The 27,440-nt window shown below is 47.4% G+C and overlaps 1 protein-coding gene across 3 annotated transcripts in view; it reads right to left on the reverse strand.

Moving 5' to 3' along the window:
• The window catches only part of NRP2 (neuropilin 2), an 88,658-nt gene that overhangs the window by 23,273 nt on the left and 37,945 nt on the right, over window positions 1-27,440 (reverse strand). For all 3 annotated transcript variants that reach the window (XM_018071766.2, XM_018071765.2, XM_018071767.2), the window contains exons 8-13: window positions 19,662-19,806; window positions 19,009-19,358; window positions 17,784-17,928; window positions 14,378-14,494; window positions 11,667-11,819; window positions 1,881-2,143 (exon numbers count right to left, since the gene is read on the reverse strand). In XM_018071766.2, coding sequence (XP_017927255.1) covers window positions 1,881-2,143; window positions 11,667-11,819; window positions 14,378-14,494; window positions 17,784-17,928; window positions 19,009-19,358; window positions 19,662-19,806 — 1,173 coding nt within the window. The remainder of the gene's footprint in view (window positions 1-1,880; window positions 2,144-11,666; window positions 11,820-14,377; window positions 14,495-17,783; window positions 17,929-19,008; window positions 19,359-19,661; window positions 19,807-27,440) is intronic.

Raw genomic sequence — 27,440 nt, forward strand, 5'->3', positions numbered from 1 at the left:
GGCAGAGAGATCTTTACCTGGCAGCACTTGGCTTGATTTTGTTCACTTAAGCACTTCTCATAAGGAATAAAGACTCAGTGAACCCCCCTGGCCCTTATACAAATGGTTCAAGTGGCATAACACTGAGTTACAGCAGCAGCAGCTTTGGTCCATGGTATCAACCAGGCTATGATCAGAAAAAGGAAGGGAAGGACACAAAATGCACGGCTACATTAACCATAAAGTGATGTTCCCAGCATCGTTACATAAGAAGTATTGAAATGTTAGAGGAGAAGGGTCAATTTATTCCTACTTAATCACAGGCAAAATATATTTACGAAAATAAGTAGAGTCGTTAGCTCTAAGAACTGCTGAGTGGAGACACTTGCAGTATTTACATAAGGATGCTGTTATTCAGCTAATGCTGATATATTCATGTTTAACACACAAAGTAGTCAGCCAGTGCCCATCATTCTTATATAGGCATATTGTGTTTACTGGTATTTTATTAAAAAGCCAAACCCATATATGCAAACTAGCCATGCAGCTCCAGTGCAAAGCTTTTGCTTTATACCTCCACGCCTACTCTCAAAGCACTGGAATAGGCTGCTCAGGGAAGTGGTGGAGTCACCATCCCTGGAAGCATGTGGATGTGGCACTTGAGGATACACTTTAATGCTGAACAAGGTGGTGCCTAGGTTAACAGCTGAACTTGATGATCTTGGTTGTCTTTTCCAACCTTAGTGATGTTATGATTCTAAGGGTCCAAATAATTTCCTAGGGCTATGTATTTCACAAACTTCCTCTCCCCATATTAGGTGCCCCCTTTTATCTGGGGTGCCTGAGATCCACATCAGCCTGCCAAGGACACCTCCCTGAAGGGCTAGGCATCTGACTGTGCAGGGGATGGAGTGTCTGAGCTGTGGGTCCCAACCTTGGGCCATCAAGCCACATGGGAAGCAGCAGTTTGGAGGGGTCAGTGGCCTGACAGCTGCGGCTCCTCCCAGTCAGAATCAGGGCTGGGATCTGGCTGGAGCGTGGCTCCCCAGCAGGGTGGTCATTAAAATGCTGCCTCAAGCCTGCAAGTACATTTCCTTCTGCATTGGAGAGTGCTGGATGCTGTGCTGATGCTCATTAGCAAGTGACAACAGTAGCCCTGGCTCCCTGGCAAACATCACGCTGCCCAGAAGGGCTAACCATGCCAAAGATGCTCCTGGAAGCAGCAGCCTCTCCACGGGGTGCTGGTACAGCTGTGCCAGAGGGTCTCAGGCAGCTGTGGCGAGCAGCACAGCTCCCTTCCTCCCTTCAGCTCACCCCTTCTCTTCCACTGACCTCCTGACAGTGGGACAGGGCCTTGATCCCACAGCACTGTACCCAGCCCTCTGATCTGGTCTATGGTATCCGAGAAGTGGAATTACAAATGAGCTCACATTCCCTCTTCCTTCTCCCATGTCAGCACTTGCAGCTGAGGCTGGAGAATGGCTGTTTGCTGACACCCTTAAGAGCTGGCTCTGCTCCCTCCTAGCTTTCCACTTCTCCTGGCTGCAGGGTTTGCTCCCTAGAGCTGAACGCCTGCCTCTGGTCAGACTATCTGATGACCTTTAGTTGGAGGGGGAGGAAATGCACAAAACAAAATGAAAAAAAAAAAAAAGGGAGAGTATTTGCAAAGTGGGAGATCTGAGGAATATAAAAGGCAACAGGCTGAACAAAGGCCCAAGTCTGTGCAGAAGACAGGCACTCTCAGAATAACAAACACTGTCGTTTAGTTACTATGGTAACTTGAGAAACACAATGAAAACAGCCACAGTCCCTAATGATGAATGGGCCCTGGCTCTGAAACACTGAAATCAAGATGCTGTAGATGTATACCTGGCCTATCACACCTTTCCTGAGCATCTTACCCGGTACTCCATGTCGTAGCTTGGCAAGATGATGCGACCTTCCCTCCACTCCTCCCCTTGGTCCTCCGTGATGACCCACAGTGCCTTGTGCTCCTGGCTGGCTTCCCGCCAGACCCGTAGCATAACCCCATTGCTGCCCCATGCCTGGTACTGAAAAACCATGCAGACAGCACTCTGGGGCAGATAGATGGTGGGGCTGATGAGTCGGGCTCGCTGTCCTTCCCGCCTTCCACTGCTTTGCAGCTGCAGGTAATTCTTGACATCTGTTCAGAGAGGAAAACAACATTATATTATTTTCTGCAGCCACTGGCAACAAGGGTCTCACCTCCTGCCAGGTGGCTTTGGCAGTGCAGCCTCATGCCTGCAGAAGTGGGGTCTCACACCAGCACCCTCTGTATGCTCATCCAGCTGTGCCACCGCTGCATCCTGTGCAGCCCAGGCAAGGCATCGAGTAGCATGCTTCCCTCACCAGCCACCACCCTCTTGTAGGAGACCAACAGCAAAACCAGAAAGTGGTAAGATGAAGACTGACATAATTAGGAGAAGTTAAAGAGCAGGAGCAAGCTATTGTCAGAAGAAGTGATGCCACAATAATTGCATCGGCAGGAGGTATGTGTATTATTCTTCTGGGAGCTAGCTCAGTGAACAAGCCTGAGGTGGGTTTTTCTAAATGCTGGTGTTGACAACTCTTCTTGTTTAGAGGATACACACAACAAAATGAAACCCTGGCTCTCAGTTTTTCCATAATACAGGAAAAGAGCCTCTAAAGCACAGCCCAGAGGAAGGACATGGTCCCAAAGAGTGAAGCATGCATAGGTGATGACTGGGTGGTTGCAAACTTGAAGGTATTTGAAATAAATACAGCAGAGGATTCACTTGCTTTAATACTACATTTAAATTGTACCACGCTTTTTGTCAATCCTTGGGGAGGAGATTTGATACGTCTGATATGCCAGGGGAAGTTTAAGGCTGAGACTGGAACTGGAGATATTTGATCTGAATACCAATAGCAGCAAAAGCCCACGGATACAAATCCCTTGGCACAGCTGACTTCATCTGGGATCAGTGGTTTCCAGCCCTCTCTGACAAGAAGCCTCCTCAAGGAGTTTCCCATTTGCAGCTTGGATGTCTGAAGTCCCTTAGCACAGACTGAAAGCCAAGTCAAGCTGAAGTGATCCTTACCTGTCCCCCCATCATGACCAACATCAGGACAGAGTCCCTTGGGTTGCTCTGACTGCAGTGCCTGCAGTACAAGGCGATACAGACAGGCCAACTACAGATACTGCTGGATTTTGTATTTTGCTCAACAGAGGGATGCACATACTTGCCCTTGCTAGACAGTGGGCAAGTGCCACTGGTGCTTCATGCCAGAATGTGCCAGCCCTCCTACAGCCTAGGAGGGTTATCTCTGCCCCAGGACTGAAATGAAGGGTCTGCTGCTTCCTTTCCCCATCTCTTAGCCTGCTGTGCTTGACAGGCAAAGCTCTGAGCAGCAGCTTGCCTCCTGCTTGCCCTACTCCCTCGGCGGTTTCAGTGCCCACAGCAATAGCAGTGTCTGCACTTAGAATGTTTGCAAAGCACACTCAGAACACCTTCAAAACTTAAACCAGAGAGATCTGAACTTGGAATCCATTGAAAGACAGGTGCCACCCAGGAAATGGCAGCTGGCCTCGCTGCTGCTCAGCAATCAGGTGACATCCCAGCCCAAGGGAGATCTATCAATGGCCCTGGCCCTGTTGCAAGTTTGTCACGGCCAGAGAACTGAAACCAACCACTGTGAGTCGGTTTCTAAAATAAATTTAGGACAAGACAACAGGAATATTTGACAACAGTCGACTCCTGGGATGTATGATCAAAATATTTCAACAGTGTATCCACTCCTATGAACTTTCACTGATTTTAGTGTGTGAAGGACAAATCTGTCCCTGACTGGCCACATAAAGAAAGAGCAACATTTTTTAGCAATATTTTCCGGTACCTGTGAAATGTACCTGGGCCACTTGGCACTTTATGCCAACAAACAGTAGCAGAAAAAAAGATTAAAGTATGTTTGCCCACTCCTGCCTGAGTGAAATCACTTGAAAAAGTACCATGCCGTTCTCTAATGGAGGAGTGTTCTTGTGATTTACCTCAGAGTGGTAGTAGTGGAGGAGGAGATGTGGGAGATAAACAAGTGGAGGAAGAAAAAAAAAGAACAAGCTGTACTCCATGCCTAAGGAGCGATAAGGCATAATAAGTCATCAAGGTCTCCTGAATTAAAATCCTCTTTTTGTAATTCACTACAAGCCTCTTCAAATAAAAAAGCAACAACAAGAAAAAACCAGCAACAACAAACAAGGGAGAATATCAGACTGTGGTCATACACTTATCTCGCAGCTGAAATGGTCTCACAGGCAAATCTTTAATAAAAGCACCAGCCAGGCTCAAGAATGATCAAATCCAGATCCTCAAAGTTCAGGACCAACCTTTGGTGCCACTGCCTAGGCAGCCTGATTGAGTGCAGGAATGCAAGCCATCCTTAGATCCACCCAAAGCCTACAGCTGACCTCAGGGGACTATGTTAATTGTGCAGCTGGACACCTCCCATGGTCTGCACCCTGGGAGCTGGTGGGACCCAGTGTCACTGCCTCTGACACTTCAGCAAAAGAGCCTGTGTGGATCTGAATCACATCCCTCCTGCCAGGGTTGACACCGCCCTTCTGTTTGTTCGCATTCCTATCAGACTGCAAAATCAAAGAAACTCCTCAACTGCAGCCAAAACCAATGCTCCCCTCAGCCACACAGGATCTTTCAGTCCCAGGAACCCTCCATCTCCTGTGCTCCCTGCCCAACTCTTGGGCAGGGACCTACTGGCAGTCCCAAGGGCTGCAGGAAGGCTTAGTCTTCAGGTGATGAATCCAGCTGCTCCCCTGCAAGTTGCAGTGTGTTTGGGCACCACATGCTCTCAGTCCTGGTACCAGTTTCTGGAGTGAAAAGCTGAGCACAAGCAGGTATGACTTTTTATGTCATTTGAAGATGAAATGGCTGGATCACTCTAATGGCTAGCTGGACCTTTGGAAAAGCCCCACGAAATTGCTGAGATTGTCTGAATAAGGGCACTGTGGAGCTAATTGTTGGAACAGCATGTGGGAGCCTGGTGGTTCCAGCAGTCACTCTGTTTGATAGAGTAGATGGAAGCCTTTGGCACAGAAAGCACCTGAGAGGCTGATTTTCCCTGTTAAAACACTTGAAGGGAGCTTTGCAACGATGAGCTGATCAATTCTTCCAGGATCAGAAATGCATTTTAATCTCTTTCCCAGAACTTTGCTTTGCAGTCTCTATTCCAGCTATATCCCCCACAGAACTGGCACTGGTAGTTCAAAGCACTGGCTCAAAAAAAGGCAGGACAAACCTGCTCAGGCATTTTACCACTCTTTTGCAACTGAGGCTATGGCATAAATCTCATGGAAGATTTATGGGATCATCTGGATGTAGGGGAGCCAGTAGTATGAACATGGAACCACCCCAGCCAGATGACGGCAGAGCCCCTCGTATGTGTATGGCAGTGAGTCCCGGATAAATCACCAGCTGGGGTCTGCAAAACAACCATCTGGCCAACGCGGTTTCCTCTTGGCGCACCTGTCCCCTCCTGCTAGGAAGCCATCTGAGAGAACATTAAGGGCAGCGGGGGATGAAGCCTCACAGTTTGGGTCAGGCTGCAAGCACAAGATACAGCAGCCACCCTCTCTGCAAGGTCAGCCTGCCTGTGCTTGGGTCCTGCATGTTTCACCCTCTCTCCCAACAAAAGCACCTTCCCTCGTGAATCTCAGCAGAACATATGGAGGTGTTCCAGCAAAACATGTTGGGCAGCAAGTACACAAGCAACTACCGAGTGTTCAGATGCCCTCTGCATTTCCCCCTCACTGGATATTGTTGAATTACAGCTGCCGCTCCCATGGAGGGACCACGCTGAATTGCCTTCACTTATGTCCCTCCAAAGGTCACTGCACTCTTCTTCATTGCAGAGTTTATTTTGCAGTGTGCTTTAGTGGCAACACCACACTCCAACAGCAGCCACCTCTTGTCGGTCAAATCCCATAGGTTACAACACTGCTCCAGGCAGTGTCTTGCTGCTTGCATAGCCCCAAATACCACCCCAACCATGCTGTGTCACAGCCAAGGGGACATCCCAGTGGGGCCTGATCCTGCCATTCTTCTGGGGCATGTGAGTTGGAGGCTGCATCAGCTTTTGCCACTCTCAGGAAGCAGATCCTCTCAGATCCCCTCAGGGGATCTGGTAGCAAGGGAATGGCAGCTGCATGAATATGCAGATTGAAATTGGATAGTTATTATATTTTTAATTTTTTTGGCAAATCATGCAAATTCACCTTAAAAGGCTGCTGCTGTAATTTCAGTAACAGGCCTCTCCTCAATAACAGACTTTCATTTACCAAACGAAGTCAATCCTCCATAAAGCTAATATTTATATTAACTAGATCATTGTGTCTGCTGGAAAATCCCCTCAATTTTGATTATGTGTTAATTAGCCTGCCAAGTCCTTGCCATTTCAGTCTCTAAATCAATCCTTCGAAAGGCATAAAGCCCCACACTTGCCCAGAACCAAGCTTTCTGCCTGCTTTCTGAAGCCTTTCTAATGGACCAGCCATTACATCCTCTCAATTAAGCCTCATATCCTCAACAGCACTGTGCAACTGTGAGTCCTACAGGAGCACAGGGAGGGCGCAGTGTCCCTGACAAATCAAATGCCCATTAGAGCCTGACGTTTATGCTAAGTGAGCTGCCTGTCACTGAGCTTCATCCTCCATCCTCTGGCAGCCCAGCTGGCACCCTGCATGCCCCTACATGTAAGGGTGTGTGCAGACCCACCTGTGCCCAGTGTTTGTGCACGTACCACTGAGGGCATCAACCACTTCCACTGCACAGTCTGCTCACTGCTGCTTGCTCGTGCTTGCACGCGCTTTCCCAAATCAGGCTCTGTGACTCACAGGCTGCTGAGGCACTGCTGTGAAGCAATGGAGTGGTGCCCACACTAAGGTTTGAGAGATGGTGGCTTGCTTTCCAGAGAGCATTCCAGCCTGGTTTTTTAGGCAGTGTGTGTCACTGGTGTTTGGGTCCAAAAAGTGACTAAAGACTCGGGCAAGCAGTGAACAAATGGGTGACCCCAGAGGAATGGTTTCTTCTCCTCTGCCTCCAGCCCAGCCCAAGTGAGTGAGAGCTTTGCTGGAAATGCAGGGACAGACCATGGCCATACCCCCTTCTCTCATGAAAGATAGTATGGACACAAAGACAGCCACAGACCAGCCCTAGCCTGCAGCCAGGGAACTCCCACAGCCCAGCTGACACTCAGCAAATCTCTTGTGAGCTGGGTGCTGGGGTGTCCCAGCTCTACCATGCTGCAGGTGGCCAGGGCACAAAGGATTTTTTAGCATTTGCTGTCCTCACTGTGCAAACAAGAGTCTGGAGAGACCTGTACAGCTTTGCTGAGAGGCAATCGGCACCACACATGAGGGGAGTGAGGTGAGACAGTGCTGGATATGTGGTCTCCTTCCCACAATGTGCAGCTGCCCACTCACTGCACAAAAGTGCTTGACTTTCACACTACTCCACATGTAAAATTCCTTCCTACTTCAAAGGAGAAAGGATTGACCCTTGAGGTCAAAATGTGTCCCCAAGGCACAAGCCCTGAGATTCTCATGAGAGTAAGTGCAGACCCAGTTTAGTCCAGCCCTGCTTGTTAACACCATGAAAACCTTTCTGCTGGTTTGGACACAGTAGAATCAAGGCCTTCAGGCAGCAGTTCTCATGGACTGCAGGAAAAATATGAAACTTTCCCTTTTAAAGATCCCATGGGAAAAATACAAGAATGGTAAAGGGGTCACCATCAGCTTAAAACCAGCTCAACATTTGTTTCTCTTAAAAAATAAGCTCTTACGAAACTTCAGAGCACTACAAACACTCCTCTGCTGAAAACACTTTGAAACAAATAAACCTTTCCCTGCACTGCCCACAACCCAAACGAGCAGCATTCCTGACCCTCAAAGGCAGCTAGGCTGTGGCCCAGAAGAGAAGCTCTCAGTGGGTTTTGCAGCCCAACCCAAGAGCTGTGTGGTCAGGAGAGCTGCAAGGTTAAAAGTGCTTCCTTTTTTGTGTGCATGTACAGCTGCCAACAGCCAAACAACACAGGGTTCACAACACTGCCAGGGCTCTGACCCTGGCGCCGTGCTCGCCCAAATGAGAAGCAGTACATGGTAAAGCTGCAGACCCCACAGTGCTCCTCTAGGACCACAAGGTATTTGCTTAAGCACTGCAAGAAAAAAGAAGGAAAAAAATAGGCAAAACACACCCATTCCAGCTTTTCACTGCTGGCTTATTAGTGTAGCATCACTGAGAGCAATGCAACCACACCTGCCACCTAAGGATATGACCCAGGATCTTTACACCCTTTAGGATCAAGACTCCAGTGAAATTCAAAGATGGTGAAGAGTTGAGGTGCCCAAGTTATCAACTCAGATTTATTTTCAGGTCTTAAGACCTTTATCTTGACACCAATGGCATGCTGCCATTGCGTGCAGCAGGAGGGGGGATGAAATCTCATTGAAACCTGAACTTGTTGCTCCTTGAAGCTTGCTAGGTGCAGCTAAGGGGAATCTTTCTAGGGATGGGAAGCATCTTAAAGTCCATAGAGGGAAAAATCCTGGCAATCTCCTGTGGGGGCATGGAAAAGGGAGCCAGTGGTATTTTCTAGGCTTGCAAAGGGCAGGTAGCAGTTGGAACCATGCTGGGCTTCTGCTGAGCTGGGCACTTTGAGTGCACTTTCACCAATGAGGTCCCCAGACGTGTAATGGGAGACTGCAGGAAAGGACGCTGGAGTTAATCCATGGTGTGAAGAGCCCAAGGAACACAGGGCTAAAAAAAGAAATGCAGAGCTGCCTGAAAGAGTATCCTGGAAATAAAAATAGTGGAATGAGAGCAGTGGGTGTCTTGTCAGTCTTGAGAACTTCTCCGTGCCAAAGACAAGGAGGAATTGCATACAACGCATAAAACAAAATTGGGAGATATCTGAGGAATTTAGGCTTGTCTCTCAGCAGACTTTTCTAATCAAGTGCCTCACAGAGGATATTTCACCATGGTCATTTCCTTCCCCCTCTCTCTTATGTAGACTGAGCCAGGGCTCCTCCTTTCATTATTATTTTTTCCCTTTTAATTTTAATTTTTGTTTTGGTATTTTCAAAAGAAGCAGAAACACATTCCACATGGCTCTTAAAGGCACAGCACACTTCCTTGCTACCGTGGAGCAGCCAGGCCTCTAGCCTGGGCCAGCACCTTTAAATCAGGGTAAATTGGGCTCCAGCAGCTTTGAGTTCCTATTAGCTTTTGCCCTGTCTCTAACCAAGCACAGCTGCTCTCTTTCACCCAACTGCTCACCCCAGGGTGGGGAATTCATAAGTAAAGACCACCCCGAACAACAGCTTTTCATTCCTTGCTCCCTGGAGTCTGAGCATGAATTTTCTAAGTAGAAACAAAGTGCTGGAGGGAGAATGAGGGAAAGGCAGGGGAAGAATAGGGGAGTGTGAACCAAACAATGCTTTGATTCTGTCCCCACCAAGAGCTGGCATCGCCTCTTTTTCATGTTTCTAGAGTTGCTTTTAAAAGCTGCGCGGGGAGGAAAAAAGCAAATACTTGCTTCCTTTTGTGTCATACCTTCTTAATTTCTAAGAGCAGGACCAAAGAGAGGCATGGCAGTGATACCTTTGTATCCCGACCCCTCTGCAGCCCTGTGCTATGTGGGCAAGGTAGTGGCAGAGATGCCAGGAGGGCACAGCCCTGCCCAACCCATCCAGGAGGCAGATCCCATGGCAGCACCAATGACGACTGCCCAGCCTGTGCTTGGTGTCTGCTGCTGACTTCCTCTGCTGATATGGGCAAGTCACTTCAGCCTTCTGGAGCCACTACCTTGTCCTCTTTCTCTGCCCGTACAGCCCGTGACTTGCCGGCAGTGCCTGAGCAGCTGCCTGCACCCCAGCAGTGCTTTGCTGCCTGACTCTGCACAGCACTGTAAGGGAGAGCTCTCGCACAAAAACAGATTACTGAACTCAGCAGGACAACGTGCCCCAGCCCCAGTGATGAGACCTTGCAATTCATAACTGAGAAAAAGGAGAGAGAGTAGAAGAAGTGTAAAAAACAGAACTGCATGCTGAGCTGTCTGAGGCAGCACCAGCCTCTCCTGGGCTACAACAGAGTCTTCTAAGAAACTATGGCCAACTAATTGTAGGGAGACTCGGGGGAGAGGAAATGAAATGAAAAATTGAGTCTGAGTTATAAAAATAAGTAATTTTTATCCTACTTGCAGGAGACTTATATTAATTAAACATTATTACAGAGAATGAGATGGGGAGGGTTATTAAGTCTGAGGCTGGCTGTAAGTGTTCTCTCCTATTGCCTGAGGCTCCACTGAGCTCCAGATATTAATCTTCTAAAGCACTCAAATGCTGAAGAGATAAACACTTGACATATGAAAATATTTTTCTCCATAGCAGACACTGTGTCCCTGTGTCACGCCAAAGAATTCGTCAGATGTCCATATGGGCTGCACTTACAGCATTACCGTGTCTCTTAGAAAAAAGCTGAGCACCTCAGGAGCTGAAGGGAAAAATGATGTGTTCATTTGTGTGGGGGTGATTTGTGTGTGGAGATGTAGCAGATTCTCCTCTTCCCATATGTTTCTAGAATACATATTTTCCTCTTTAGCACTGCCTACCAGGTGTTGGCTGCATGGCTTTCCAACTGGCTGGCGGCACTGCCAATCTGGCCAGCGACTCTGCCAGGTGGCTAACAGGTTCGCCTGAATGTTTGCATCTCGAGACTCAACCTTACCAAGGGGAGGGCGAGGAGGAGCCCACAGCATGCACGGCTCCCTGGGAGCATGACATGCAGACACTGCAATCACCGGGCATCAGGGCAGAGCTGAAGACAGGTAAGATCGGCCAGCTCCCCTGGGGGGAGTCTTGAGTTTCACAGGCAGTGACTGATAGTGAAGTGATGCTACAGTGACGCAGTCTACTGTTATAAGGAAACTGGCAAGTGTTCTTCAAGACAACCATGCCACAAAGTCAATGAGGGATAAGGAAAGTGCACTAGTCTCGGGGTGAGTTCCAAGATGTGAAGCTGATCAATGTGGTTGATCTATCAACCACATTGCCAGAGGCAGGCTGCCTTCCAACCCATGCCAGCACATCTCAGTGAGGTCCTCTGCCACACATGAAAATCTTCTGCTTCCAAAGCATGGAAGAGAAAAAAAGTCAAACAGCAAGAAGATGGCATTTCAGCATTCTTAGGGCTTAACTGATCCTTCACTTGGAGGAGATTGAAATCTAGCCTATGCAAGCCCAGAGTACAGAATATCTGAAGACTACGGGCAATCTGAGTAACATATGGGAGGAAGAAGTGCATTCTGAGGAAAAAGCACTGGATCCTACAGAAGACATTTGGGTGAGGATGTGGAAGAAAGCCTGGGCTAACCTTCACAGTCACAGGGGGTTCAAAACCCACTGCTGGATTCAAGGCTATCTCAAGAGGACAGTTAGAAGAATTCAATGCCAGTGGTCACAGCCCTATAAATAAATCATGAACCATAGAGCAAAGCATCTGAAAGCTTCCATAAAAGAAAATGTTCAGCTCTGCACAGCCTTCAAAACTCGTGATAGCTGTGCGATAATCATTTATACTGTTTGCATGGAGAAAGCCCCATCAACTCCCTCTTCCCTGCTTTGGTATTAACCATCTTACCAGGCACAGTCTCAGGGCTTGGTTCAGAGTTGCCAATCCAGGTGCTTGTAGGCTGAAAAGACCATGTATAACCAGTTGCCAAGTCGTGTGACCAGCCACAGAGGTCTTCGGGAAGATCAAAGTTGCAGTTAAAGTTTGCAGGGAGCTGGAAATCTTATAAAAAGAAAGAAAAGCAAAATAAAGTTGGATTAAAAAATGACCTACCCATGAAGGGTTGCTATTGAAAACCAACTGAAAACTAAAATAGCTTGCAAGCCATCAATATCAAAGAAAGCATGAAATCTCACTCATACTGATGCTTTTAACCTATCTCACACTTCCTCAGCTCCAAGGATCAGCCTTAAGTTCTGCATCATCAAAATGTTCACACCACGTCCTGTGGCTAATCCACCAAAGTAAGCAAATATAAAAGCAAGTACCAAATGCCTCCAGACTCTAATCTAAGCACCTTCTCTTCATCCCCTAAAGTGGTCAATATTAAATGCCTTTTTAAATGTCAGGGAAGAGTGCTTCCTGAGTGCCCCATGCTCAGCAGTTCCTGCTCTGACTCCAAAAGGAAAATCTCAAGTGCTCCAGAAACCCAGCTCCTGAGTGACAGATCTAGCCACTTGCACCAGACGGGAGCTGTCTGTCAATGTGGAGAGCTGTCACTCACCGCTTCCTACCTTCTTGTGGAAATGCTACCAGGGAAAATGTGCGGCCACCATGAGCTCAAGCTTTTGGATCCTGAGTGAAAGGAGACAGCCTCTATTTCTAGCTCTGCTATGGACTCACCACATGGTCTTTGGGAGAGTCATTTAACTTCTCATCTGTGAAACAGAAGCAGAGCTAATTCCCCTGTGACAACAGCTTTGAAAGCTCTGGAGAGCTTTCCTGGAGAGACGGGGCTGTGGACAGGCGGGCACATGCCAGGGGCTGCATGTAACAGTGAGCCAGCTGCTGGCTCCATTGGTTGAGGGAAGCAGACATAAGGCATGGAGGCTCCAGAAATGGCCTAAATCCATCCCAAGCACTCAGCGGACATGCACGTCTGAGCCTAATTATAGGCCAGGTTTTTCCTGAGCAAAGAGGAAGTTTTAAATCACAGTGCCCACAAAGTGAGAGAGAGCCAAAAGGAGGTGAGTGACTCCAGTGATAGCCATCAAGGGAACTTTGCTGCAAGGGGCAGAGGGCTTTTTTTTTACATGCTCCCACTCCAAAATAAAACAATGGAGATCATGGATCTTTTTATTCCAATCTCTCATACCCTGGAGAGTAGCATTGTTTCTGTTTGGCTGTCATAAATCTGATTGTCCAGAGAAACACACTCATTGTTTCATGGAGTATGAGAATGAAAATTGTTGCTAAATCTGAGGGAAGTTAACAGGGAGGTTGGTTCCACGTTCCACAGCATACTCTGCTTGCTCTCTTGCCCTGGACTGCACCCAGGAATCTTGTTGTTGCAGAGACTATTACTTGGCCTAAATTTCCTCTCAGCAGTTTTCCAAGTGCCTCAACGGTTGCAGGGTTGCACAGGCTTATCACTGAGGCAAAGCAATGAGAATCAGGCCCTTTGAGCTACTTCTGTAACTTGCATTTCCAGAACTAAACTACAGTAGAATCCCCAGGGGAGGTGTGAAAAAGCCAATTAGTGTTCTTTTTTTAATTTATTTATTTAAAAACCCATTAATTTTTCCTCTGGGACTGAAAGCTGAAGTGACAGAAGTCCTAGGAGCTATCTCAAAGGATAGTTTGTGAGATTCTTGTTGAAGTCCTTGTGTAAATGCTCCAGTGCTGAGGCCCAGGCTCTGCTGTCATGCCCAGGGGAGTGCATCTCCTGCCTACTGCACTGTACAACTAACCTTGCTCAGCTCTGCCAAGCCCTCTTCTCTTCATCTGGGCATTTCACAAACTTTAGATGCTCACACTGCCCTTGCAAGGAGCAGAAGAATATGATGTCTGCTTGTACAGGTAGGGATCTGAGGCAGAGAAGATTATCCTCTCCAAGCACTGGCTCTTAACAAGCACAGCATGTAGTCTAAACTAACATTTGGCCTCTTCCATAGTCAGAAGAGGCAGGCAAGTGCCACAGATATCAAACCATTTCCTGTACATCTGACAGCCATCTAAGACTGCGCAGATGAAATCTTGCCTGGAGTGTTACTGTTCCTCTCTCTGCTGCCTGCACAAGGAGCCCAGGCTGTTCTCCTACCTTTTAAGCCACTGATATTAGGGAAGATGATCCTTACACAGATAAGTGTTCAGGACATCAGTCTTCGATAAACATTGTGATTTACTCCCACAGTTGACTTCTGCAAAGGAGCCCTGCATACCAGGCAGTCTGAATCTCTCCTCTGAATCACCTTCTGAATTTATGACATCCAGCCAAGGGGATCTGGAATGCAGGTGGCTCTAAACAGGGCACTAAGTGAGTTTCTTCAGGTCATGTAAGGAGGCTTGGAGAGCAGCTCTTTGTGTCTTGTACCGTAGGGACACATTTAGTCGCTATCTCTTGCTCTTCTGTCCTTCATTGATATAACTTATCAGATTTTGGCAGGTTTTGTTTATGGGTTGGTTTGGTTTTTTTTTTATCTTGGCCTATCACTAATAATATTACCCTAAGCTTTCCAGGAATCAGCCCTATGTATAAGAGCTAATAGGAAGATAAGAGTATTTTCTTAGCTCTTAACCCATCACTTATTGAGATAAAGATGTGCTGCTCTGATACATACCCTCCTCATCTCCACAGCTATCACCACACTCAGTTGCATCTTCATCAGTTGGGTATGGGGTGGTGGTCTCTTCACTCTTCAAAGTGGGCACCAGTGTCTCTGCAGTGGGCTTTACATCTGAAAAAAAGAGGAGTAGAGATGCTGTTTGCAACAGACAGTACAAGAAGCCCAGGTAGTACGAAACAAGGGAAAAAATCTTTTTCTCATGTTCTTAAAATGGCAGGAAGAGATAAAACAAGAATACTATGAAATTTCCACACGCTACAGATGTCAGCACGGTTTGAACTTCAAGTGAACTGTCTGTTTCCATATGGGAGTTCTACGGATTTGGAGTTCCTGTTGGACACACTACTTTTTCTCTTAATTTTTTAATCTACAATCTACACTGGTGTTGGCAATCCACTTAGCTGTCATTACTGGATAAGTGAGATCACAGGCAGAACATCTTTTTCTTTCATAAAGGCATATGACACGTTAAAAAAAACACACACAACATTCCCAACAATTGTGCCAATTTATAGAACAAGTCACTCAAACCCACAAATGATGTAACTGCAAACGGACCAAGAGGATCCCCTAGTGTGCTCTGGCTCACTGCAGAAAGCATCTGGTTTCACACTTCAGGCTCCTGACTATGCCTTCAAAGGGTCTCTGTCCAATTTCCCTTTCTCCAATGTGGTCCATGTGAAAGAACCTCCAAGCAGGTGTCAGGGGAAATTTAAGCAAGAAAGGAAAGGATATTAAGATCAACAGTAAATGACATTAGGTTCCAGCAAACTCTCCTTTTATGGGTGCATTAAGTGGAATACAGCAGGCTTGATTCTTTCCACTTCTAAAAAGAGGCAGCTTTGCTCAGTTATGTGTGATTGTGTTTCTTTGTCGGCACCCTTCAGGATATCATTTAATAAAGCCATAAGCAGGAGGAAATGGCTAAATACATTGAATATTTTCCATAGGCTCCTTTCAGCCCTTTTATTTTCCTGTTATTAAACATGTTGTACGTAAACCCTCAGTGGTTTTTTTTTTATCTTTTTTTTTTTTCCCCAGTGGCTGTCTTTTGTTCAGGATAAAATACCAAATAACCTCAAAGTCTTTTAATTTGTAAGTTCAAATTTGTTACAACCCTATAAAACTCCAAATGCAACCAAGAAGCAAATTGCAAGCAGCCAGGCACAGAAAAATGTCATAAAAAAAGAAAAGAAAAGAAAAAGCAGCAGGTGAAGGCAACATATCAAAAGCTGAGAGTTATTTAGAGCTGGTACATTTTTTTAGATTGTTGTTCCTGTATATTGAGATTTATGGCTGAAATGTGACAATGTGGAAGGACCTTGAAAGCCAAGTCCCATATGGGACACAGATGCTGAGCGGATGTAAATCAACAGTGTTGCATCGCCCTGGACAAGCCGCAGAAATATATCTTGAAAAATCAGTTACCATGGCAGAGCCGCAACACGATGGTTACAAGAGATAATGAAAATAGCAGGCAGGACAGCGTCATGTGTGAAATGGAAAGTGAAAAAGAGAGGTCTCGCTTGCTCGCTTTCTCTCCCTCCCTGGCCCTGCGAGTGTCTGTGTGACTGGTGGTAACTGCTAATCAAAATGCAAAGTCACTGAGCAATTGAAAACAGATGTTTGGAACTTCAAAGGAGAGAAATCCAGCTGCAAGTGAACATTCATCATTCGACACTCTTCTAAAGAAAAATTTTGGCAGGTCTTTGAAAGAAGCCAATTGCTGACTGCCTGCTTCCCAATTATTGAGTTACTAGCCAACTAGTTTTGAGCCCAGTTGTGGCTGTTACCTGTTTAACTCAGTAATTAAGATGTTTATGGCTGATAAGAAATAGAAACAGCTGGGTGAGGTGCACATGGGCTTAGACCCTAACTTGAAAATATTTTTAATCAGCTTGTTTTAATCCATCTCTTAATCTTGTTCCCAAGCAAGTGCGACTGCCTGGGTTTTTGCAGCCAGTTCTGTAACACGCCTGGGTCCTCCCAGCAAAGGAGGACTACATCTTGCTGTTGTCAAGGGCTGCTGCATGTAGCCAGCCTGGATTAAGCATGCAGATAATGCCATGGGCTATCTCTGCTCCCCAGGTTGCATCAGGGATATAAATGCTTTTTATGACATGGTGAATCCACAAGATTACAAGCCCTGCTCTGATTACAAAGCCTGTAGATTAATAAAGCTATGGATATTTGTGATTTGGCAGTTGAGTTTTAAACATTACAATGTGCAAATTATTACCCAGACTGGGAAATGACTGTAAAGCACCCTGCCTGGAAAAAACATGGGCTGTTGCTACTGGTATTGAAACTGAGTGTGGACATAGATGTAATAGAAAATTTAGACCAAAACCAGCATAAGAAGTTGAGGATGACAAATCCTTCTTATTCTCTAATTTGGAGGAATGCAGTGGAAGGGCTGACAAATACATGGTTAGAAGTCTTGTGTGACTGCCTCCCTTTATGGCAGTGATGCAGTGCTGTGATGCACCAGCCAGCAATAGTCTGCAGAGATCTGGCAGCTGGAGACTCCTGGAAGCTGCAGGAAGCAGCAGTGTGGGAGCTGCCCAATCACTTCTTCACAGAGCCTCAGCTGCTGTTGCTTGCATGAAAACCATGGCACCTACTTCTCCCACAACTTCCTAAGATGTTGTAAAATTTAAATTAAGATCTAATCTTGATTTAAAGTTTAGATAGTTTACAATGGATTCCCAGTCCAGGATATTTACCATTGACTTCAAAAGTGACAAACTATCATTATTCTTAGTGTGTACGTGTCTTGTGTGATTTGCTTTAAGAGATTGTAATGCATCTCGTGGCACATCACAGGAGGAAATGGTAGTAAAGGCTCCACAAAAGCTCTGTGCCTTTTAAGCTTCCTAGAATGGGAATTCTTACAAGAAAATGCCTTCTACAGATGTGTTTATAAAATGGAAATCATACCTCTTTATCACTGACATCTGGAGACCAGATTCAGATTTAAGCAGATTATTAAAAAATAAAATAGATTAAAAAAGGGGTCAACTAGCCCCTGGCACTGAAAAGTTAACATCAGACCAAATCACCCATTGGGTGCATTTTTTGCTTTTGGGGATGAAACTATGGAGCAACCACCACCACCGAGCCTCAGAGGGTTAGAGGCACAACCTCTGCTGATCCCAGTGAGTGTGTTAGACAGTTTTCATCTCTGTATTAAAAACAATGGTGGCTGCAAGGCATACCATGTGTGAAAAACAGGTAGTCAAAACTGAACAAACTTCCCTGGTCTTAGAGATGGCATAGAGTTAAATCCCCAACCTTGTCTGCAAAAGGGAAGAGAAATAACCTTAAGTTTGCACCTTGCTGGTTTAGTCCCTGACATGGCCCCAGTGCAGCCAGTGGGCAGAGGCGTAGGGGTTCCTACCTGTCCAGTCACAGCCCAGCACCTCCAGACGCATTCCTATTCCTGCTGGGGACCACCTCTCTGGGTGCACTCGGATGTACTGTGCAGGAACAGGGTCAAACCTTCGGACTTCAGGGATATCATAGTGGATGTTCCCTTCAAAAAGCTACAGAGAGAGAAAAGGCAAGAGATGTATGCATCTCACATGCTCTCAATCAGACCTGATATTTCGTGTCTGGCAGGATGTAGCCACAGTTTGAAATAGTTTGGCTGTCCAACTCCAGGCCATCGAGCCCAGATGAGCAGAAATTGGGCTGTTCCTTCTCAGTTTCAAGAGGACAAAACAGGCTATTTCTAAGAAACTCGCACAACGTCTCCTGGCCTTTGCTTAGAATCCAAGGGTCAGATTCTGATCTAATCCATGCAGGGAAAGTCTGGGGAATATCCACTAACTTCACATATAAATGAGATCAGATTCATCCTCTGGTAAATAAAGAAGCTACTGCATGTTCTAAGATAGTGTAAATGCTTAGTTTTCTTCACAGTCCAAGTACTGCTACTTTTCAGCTCACATGCACGAACTAGTCTGTGGGGAATAAACAGAGGACTATAGATAGCATCAGCCCTCATTTGTAGGATCCGGAAAAATTAAAATTTACCCAAATTTTAAGCAGATGAGTTTGCATAAAAACAGAACAGGCAGTAGCAGAGAATTCATTTATTCCTCAGGCCCCCTACCACTCCCATACCACTAAGCAAAAAGTTTATGGGGAATTCCAATGATATAGGAAAAATATGGGGAATTTCAGGGTCACATGTGTGGCAGAAAGACTTCAGATATAGCAAATTTCCCAAAGAGAAGTTGTGATTCATCTTCCTCTTTTAGAGGTGCGCAGCATGACAGCCACAACTTTCCTCTTAAAATACATAATTAGCATCAAACATAATTGAACACACCATCTTGTGGGCTCTGACCTGCAGGAGCTGGGAGAACCAGGTGATGTCCACATCCCCATGCCTAGTCCACAAAAGAAATGAAAATTGTCATCCCTGGGGAAAGGTGGAACCTACAGCCTCTAGGACAGATGGGGAGCAGCACCAGGGGATACAACCTGGGATTTCATGGTGACAACCCAAACTCCCAAACTCTGTGGGAGTGGACAGACTAATTCCCAATACCCCATCAGGCAGATTGAAGCTAGTCAGAAACATATCCTGTTCTGTAGCTGCACCAGACAGTGCCTACCTTGGCTTGCATTGTTTTTGGGTCCTGGATGAAGTCCCAGTCCTTTCCATTCATGCTGTAGGCCACCTTAAACTTCTTCACAAAGGAGCGGGACTCAGTGGTGGTCACACTGTCCCCTCCACGAGCCCCCTGAATAATGACGCCTTTGATATTCTTTGGGACACCAAGGTCCACCTGCAGCCACTCCTCCCCAGGCTGGGCTTGGGGGACACGAGGAAACCAGCCTGAGCGGCTGCTCACCAGGCGGGCCATGCTGGGAGACCAGTCGTAGCCTCTGATGGAGGAGGCAGAGATCTGCGAGTCAGGAATGAGGCCAGAAAGCATTCCCAGCAAGTTGGAGCAAGGTGAATCTGCAGGGAAGGAAAGGACATGAACAGTCAGAGTAGCTGAAGGGAGATGGTTGTGGTTCCCTCCACAGCTTTAAGCTCTGGACACTAAACCAACACCAACACTGGGAATTTCCCCCTTTGCATCTGGGACCTAGGTCCCTGTCCCTCCAAGTGCATCCCATGCCATGGGTGCTCCCATGCTGCTCTAAGTGTCACCATTCCCACCCCAAGCAGCCATGACAGTAGCAAGGGACAGAACCGCAGGACAGACTGTTGTAGAGACAGAGAGGAGGGCTGAGGCCAAGGGGAGGAAGGAACCCTCACCAGTGATGCGGCAGCCATACAGCTCCAGCCTCAGGGCGATGCCGTTGTGCCAGGTCTGGGGACGGATGCGCACGAAGCGTGTGAGCAGCGGGCTGTGGATCTTGTTGAGAACCACCTCTGTGGCATCCTCGTTGGCCTGAAATGTCTGCAAGGGAGAGGAGGCACAAATACTGTTACATCCTCACCAGATCAGCAGTCAAAATAATCTCATCAGGGAAAACCAAGGAGAGGCCTTCTGGCTGGGGACAGACTCCAACCAGGGCAAGCACCCAGGGGGTGGCAGGGAGATCTGAGCCACCGGCAGGACAGCATGATGGATGGACTCACCTATCAGGCAGGACACCGGAGAGCTTGCTGCCCCACAGCCTCTTACAGCACCCCAAGGCACCTTGGACTTTGAGTCCTCAGCTGCTTTGAGCTTGCCCCCAAACCTAGAGCTGCTCCAAGACAAATGACCAGGTATCCCCAAATGCTGTGTGAGATCTTGCCTCCCCTCTGCAGGTAAACAGGCTGACATCCCGACACATCCTTGCACTGAGCTCCACCACAAAATATCACGTGAAAGCAGTGATGTGAGCAGGGAGGATGCCACCTCTGCCTGGGGTGACAAGCTGCTGCCTCAGCCAGCCCCTCGCCTCTGCCTCTCCTGCACACATGCACCCTGCCACACGGAGACAGCCCGCCACACAGAGACAGCTTTTCAGGAGAGTTTATGATCCCACACAGTATGAAAAGGCTGCTGCCTTACCAGATGGCCATAATCAATAACTACCAGATGGATGTTAGATCCACCCCTTCTGCCCATTTTTTAATAGGCCGGACAAGGACTGCATACTTGTGTTTCTGTTTCAGGCTGCAAAGCCATAGCAGGGAAGAAAAGGAAATACTCAACCCAAGGGTAATTTTCAACCCTTTCTCTGCTCCAGCATAAAGCTCTAGAGCTCACAGACTGAGGCTGCAGGCATTGCTGGCTTTCCCTCCAAGCACGCAGGCTCTTCAGGACAGGGCTAGAGCATCCTCCAGCCTCAGCCAGGAGCCACATCCACAGTGAGATATTGGCTGAGTTCTTCTGCAGGCTCCTACCACGCATATGCGTGCTAAGCACAGGAGCTCCCACTAAGTTTATCTCAGAGGAGAGCAGGAGAGTGTAATCTCTGGCACCAATCTCCTGTTGGAGGCAAGAGTCAAATGATTCAACTGCAGATCCCTGTGATCCAGGACAGAAGAAGGGGGTGAGGCAGCATCCTGGCCTCTTGCCTTAAATAGCAGTTAAGAAGCATTTTATAAGCCTCCCGTGGCTCTAGGCTTGCAGACAGCACATGTTACTGCTCTTCTCCCAGGATCCAGCACGCCAGGGCATGCAGAGGGTGTTTACAGGGAGGGACAGTAGCTGTTTGCAGCACCCCAGTTAGCTCTGGGCTGACCCTGCACACCACTGCCCAACCTGAGACAACAGCACTCCTTCAAGGCAGGGAGCAGCCATCCCACAGAGAGATTTGGTTGCAAATCTGGCTGGTAATTGGGATTTGGGCTTGATGTGAACTTGAGCAGAAATGCTAATCCAGAGAATATATATCATGCTGCTACCATTTAGCAACACAGCATGGTTTATATGTTTTTAATATCCTATTTTATCCTGTCTGACCCCACTTCCCATCATTTTCCTTGCTCAGCAGACACCAAATAACCTTTTTTTCCAGCAGGAGGGCTATAAGAAGAGTGGTTACTGTGAAACACGCTCCAGGAATGTTTGTGTGCGTGACTCTGTTTGTGTGTGTGTCTTGTAAACCTGTGGCAACACACATACACAGAGTCTGAAAGTATATATTTACACACCACAGCAAAGCCTCCAGTGTTATGCCAACAGAGAAGCTGACACACAACACCTTACCTCTGAACCTAACACTGGAGGACAGGAAATGTTTATCTGAGCTGGTGCAACTATTTTAGCACAAGGAGCAGCATGTCAGGTCAAGCCAAAGGCCCCTCTGTCCCAGAGGGTGGCTCCTGATGGTGGCCCCAGTAGATGCCCAAGGGCAGGAAGTCCAGTGGAGTCTTCTCCTGGTAACCTTTATTCACTTCCTACAATCAGCAGTGTGAAGACTCCATGAGCCAAAGGTTGCATATGGACCAGCATGTTTAACAGTCACTGACAAGGTTTGCTGCTCTTTTTGATTTAACATATTTCAAGTTTTGTTCTTTTTTAGCTCACTTCACACATACGAGCATCAGGGGCCAGAATCCAAATTTACACCAGCATAATTTGTTGCTGACTTCTGTACAGTCAAGCTTGACAGAAAGCAGAAGCAGGACTGAGCCCAAAAATTTTATCACTATCACATGCATTGCTGAAAGCATCTCTTAGATGACCCTGGTCCCAACAACTTGCTTCCAAGGAGAGCAACCTCAATTCTGCTTTAGATTTAGAAATCGATAATTTGCTCAGGCTAGATCACACCCAACAAGCTATGAACTCTGAATCTGGGCCATGGCACTCCAGATTGCCAGTCTGAAAGGGCAGAATCAGCACCTGACTTCCAGCTCTGGTATCAGCTGCACTGGCAGGATCCATTGAATCTTCCTTCTGAAAAGCCACAACTGATCACAGCAAGTCGTGGCTTCGCACCCCGTTCAGCACAACGGAAAGTGGCCATTTTCAGAGGGCATCTGCTTAGTGCTGTTAGAGACCTGGGGTCCTCCCGCGTGCCCAGTCTTTCAGCCTCCTTCCCAAGTGGAAACGCACTGTGAGCCCACAGGTCCCGATGCTGTTGACCAGGGTCTGACCCTGTGCATGTGGTTTCTCTGCACTGAAAATGCCGATCTCAGAGCCCCAGCACACTGTTGAGAGAGTCCCATTGACTTGAACAGGCTCTACATCCTGCCTCAAATTAGCACTCACAGCATAGGAAGAACTAGCAGGAAAATGTGTGAAATTGGGAGTGCCAAGAAAGCAAAGATTTCTTCCCTCTTACCAAAATAGAACATTGCTATTCCTCCCATCCTATCTGCTTCCCATCCCACTCAGCACATATTTTGAGCCAAGTCTTCGAATGGTGTAAATCAACATATCGCCATCGAAGTATAAGAAGTCACAGTAATTTACACCAGCAGAAAAAAAATACCTGGCTGTGATCTAGGGAGATAGATAGATAAATAGATATACACTCAGCAGAGAGCACACATGTGTATGCACATGAACACACACTGAAGGGTGACTGTGCCAGAAGACGGATGGGAAAGCCATTAACAAATTAAAAGCACCTTCCATGAAACAGTCAAGGGAACTCGTTTCCTCTGCTGCATCAAAAAGCTGCCCATCTCATCCCCATATACTGTATGTTTACTTCCGTTTTAGTCCAGACAGCAGTTCTACACGTAAAATTAAACTGAGAATCAATGAGAGCTGACCTGCTTAATTAATTTGCTGCAGAAAGCAAATGGTGGGAGATGATGTCTAGGCTAGAGTAGGACTGTGAAAGTTTTCCCGTGTGGATACACATGCAAGATCCACACCAACACAAGTTATATTTTTGATATGCTGGAACCGCCATAGGGTGATGGGGGAAATTCTGAAGCTACATTAGTTCCAGTGGATATGGGAATTGTGCCACTGGCAGTTTAGAGTGAAGGGAGTGAAGGACAGGGAGTCAAAAAGCACCATGAAGTTGAAGAGGCAGTGAATCAGGGAGGGGGGAGGGAGTAACCTCTCTCCTGCTCTATTTATTATGCTGCTTGGCCACTGTGCAATTTCTTGGGGAGCTAAAGAAAGGAGCTGAGGGAGGCAGAGGAGAAGGCCAAGGATGGCAACAGCCCTGCCTTCGTCCGTATGTATGTGTCTCTTTGGACCCACTAGATTTACTGCAGGATTATGTTACTCCTGTGGAGACAGAGCCCTGGAACAGAGCATGCTAACAGGATTAGGGCTTCAGGATTTAGACAGAGAAGCATGAAGGAGAAAAGTAGGGGAGATTATTTTCCTTGTCAGATAGGAAAGGCATAAAATGGAGCATGTTTGATGGTAGGAGAATTCTGGCTCAAGTGGAGGGTGAATAGTTCTGGATTTATTAAATCCAGGAACAAGGAGTTAAAAGAAAAATGATACTTGGCAACATTCAACAAAGCACAGTGTCTGGGCAAGGCACAGTGTGCTGGGTTGGGCTTGCCAGCTCCATGTCTTTGAGAGGCTCCACTCAGATTTGGGAGTCATCAGGGACAGGAGGAGTGGCACTGTGTTAGCCTGCAAAGGAGATATCAGGCCTAGAAATACAAAGCTTCAGCCTTGCTAGGAAAGCCAGGGCTGTAATTCTCCCCTGGTACTGCACCAAGTGTGAATGCGCAAGGCTGCCTTTCCCAAAGCCTGATGTCTTTGTCCTGCCTGCAAAAGCAGCAGAGGCAGGCTAGGACCTGGATGCTTCTGGGCAAATCCTCTGCACCATGATGTCTCTGTGCAGAAGCACTTGTGGCATTGTGGCTGATCATGCGAGCTTTTCCTGAATTTTCCAAATAAAAACCCCACAGGACTGAAAGTTTTTCTCTCTCCCCCCAGGTGAATGAATACAGGAGACCCGATTAAGAACTGAAAAGACAGAGAAACACTCCTAAGAGAAGGCACAAAGGTCTCCAAAGAATCATCCTCAATATTGCCTGCCAGCACCAAACACCTCTGATGTCCCCAGCTCCATGTAGAGCTGAGATATTTGGCTCTTTGCAGCAATTCAACCTTTGTGCACCCACCAGCTGAACTACCACCTAGGAAGGTTAGCTGGTAACAAGCACAAAGCAGTCAAAATGAGTAGGAAATGAAAACTGTACAGTTGGATCTTGCTGCCATTTCTCATCCATTGACTTCTACGGGTTCTGAAAGCAAATGTTTCAGTTGCATCCTCTCATTTTACACACAGAGCAATGAAGGCAGCAAGAGCACTCATCATGGTCCCAACCCACCCCAAATCCTGAAATCCATCCCATCTCCCAGTCCCTCACCCACTAGATGAGCTGATCTTCACAGTTTTTAAGACAGAGTGGCTCAGACCACACAGGAGCTGGAACCTGAGACCTACAAAGAAGGAGGAGGCGGATCAGAATGGACGAGCACTTTGTTTTCTGATAAAATCCTCAACAGCTGAATCTGTCCAAAGAAAATGGACAATAATAAAAGGTCAAATCCTGCTAGGTGAAGAAAATGGTCAAAATCAAAAGGTCAAATCCTGCCAGGTGCTCTTTTCCTTCCTTGAGTTCAAGAAGAGTTGTTGTTTTTTAAAGACATTTTCAAACCACTAGATAAGATCTTGGCACACACACCAGGGCCGCTGCCTGGAAGATAACAGAGGTGGATGCAACAGGGAGGGCAAGAGCTGGACTAGCCTTTCTGCAGCAGAGTTTGTTTGGCCCTGTCCCATGGGGACATGCTAGTGAGTAATATGGGGCGAGTATGGGGCAACATGTGGTGGTGGCCACTCTCCTCCCTGTCTCCTCCCTCAGGTGACACATAGTAAGACAGCTCTTCATCTTTGTCCAGGTCACCCGGTTGGCCTCTCCCCCTGGTCCCACCCCTGAGAAAAGCACAGGGGGAGGTCTGGAGTGTGCTGGGCTGGGGGAGTGGGCTGCCAGGCAGGTGGAAAGCCTGGCAGGGATAAGGTGGGGCGGGAAGGGATGGGTATGAGAATGGGGTTTCACTCCTGCCGGCTGCCTTCCCACTGCTTCCCCATCCCAGAAGCACAGCAGCGCTTGGCACGGAAACAGCCCAGCCAGCCGTGTCTGCTGCGAGCACATATTAATCATGTTTTCCTCTGCTCCATCCTGCCTTTCCCGTTTCCCTTGCTGTCGAGTGCCAGCAGCTGGGGACTCAAAGGTGAGCCATCACATTTTGCAGGGAAACACCCTGGCTCAACTCTCATCTGAAATACCGGAGGGAGGGGCAGCAGGGGGCATAAGAGAAGAAGCCAGAGCTCCCCATCCTCTGCAGAGAGCATCATCCCCTCCCCACCCCTCCCACACTCGCTGGTTTTCTCTTGCTTTAGCTCCCTGATGAAGATGTGAATGTTAGCTGACCCACCTATACATGGCAGAGCTTTGCTTTTGGCCCACAGAGCCGGCAGAAATTCAGAGCAGTGTTTGATACACCCCATATGCCTATGTGTGCATGTGCATATATATGTGTGTATGTGCAGATATACGTATGTGTGTGTATATATGTATGTGTCTATATAGATATGTATATATCTGCATGTATATAGAGAAGTAGAGAGTCCCTGTCTGTCCACACCTTCCCCTCCCTCCCTGCTCCTTATGGCACCAAATCAAGCTGCGGCAGACTTGACAAATCTATTTGGCATGGTTCACTCCACCGTTGCAGCCTGAACCGTGCGGAGCACCGCACTGACGCAGGGAGGAATCTGCGCCTTGAATACAGACATCTGGGAGCTTGCTTAATGCAGGAACAGTGGGGATTAATGCAGGCAGGGAATGTGGGGCCAGAGCCCACCGGCAACAGGCCTGCGAGCACTGCCCTGGCCTCACTGCGGCTCAGCAGCTGGCAGACAGTTGTTTGGTGGGGAGGGAAAGCAGTCACCCGGATGCAAGGGGTAGGCGAGGCACCAAAAAGCAATTACTTATCCTCCAGCCTTGGGAGGTGTCTGCTAAATTGAGGTCAGAACGTGGGAATGAATTTAGACTGGAATAAAGGAGTAAAAAAGAAGAGGTTTGTTTTTTCCTCTTTTTTTATGAAAAGAGATAACAGAGCAGAAAAAACCTGACAGGACCCAAGGCCAAATCCTGAAATGGTTGCAATTCACATGGCTATGGGATTGGTTTGGATTGACACCAGCCAGGGTTTAGGGTCTTGCTGGAGTGATGTAAATTTGCTCAGCAGCACTGAAACCAGCCCTGCTCCACCCTGGCTAAGGATTCAGTGTTCAATGCCCAGGACCACAAGGATGGGATATTTATGCCTCTCTGCAACTAAAGCCAACCTCCAGGCCAGATTCCCGCTACAGTTAGACTCCGAAAGGTAAATTTATTGCTAGTGATTATCTGAAACACTGAGCTGTGTATTTAGCCCATCTCTCTGCCCAGCATGATGCCAGTCTCCTGCCTGTTTCAGCTTACAGAAATGGTCCCAATGAGACCTCAAACTCACTTATTAGCACAAGGTGCTTGCCTGAGGAGAGGTGGCCCTGGTTCACAGAAAGGTCTGCTGTGACCAGTGGGTCCTGGGAAAGCCTCCACACCACTTCATGGCTACTGTGTTAGAGGTATACATGAGCTCTGCCATGAGATACTGCCCTGGAGCCAGTCCACCTGAGATCTGGGGGAGCCCAGCTGCTGACCCTCCTATGTTTGTGCTGGGCTGCCCTATGCCTCCATTTCTCTACATCTAAAATAGGACTAACACTACCTCACTGGCATGCCAGGAGCTTCAATACTCCAAATATTGGAAGAATGAGACCCTGATAGGGACGTCTGCACAGAGACGACTCATTCTGGGAAGCAGAGGGAATTTGAACCTGAGACACACTTGTGGGGAAGGGGAAATCGCACAGCCCGGAAGGAAGGAAATGTCTGGATGAATCCCGGACAAGGCAGGCTACTGCATTTCATGTGAGCAGTGCCTGTGCCAGCAAACGGAGAGGACAGCTAATTTAATAGAAGTGCTGAGCAATCAGTAATTACTGGGATGTGCGTGCGGGGGGAGGTGTGTGGGACTCCAGCCACAGAGTTCACACAGACAGACTATGGCACATCAGTGGGGAGGACCTGACTGTGGCAGCAGAGCTGGTG

This window comes from Manacus vitellinus, unplaced genomic scaffold (genome assembly GCF_001715985.3).
Source record: "Manacus vitellinus isolate BGI_N305 unplaced genomic scaffold, ASM171598v3 scaffold_20_pilon, whole genome shotgun sequence".
NCBI lineage: Eukaryota > Metazoa > Chordata > Aves > Passeriformes > Pipridae > Manacus > Manacus vitellinus.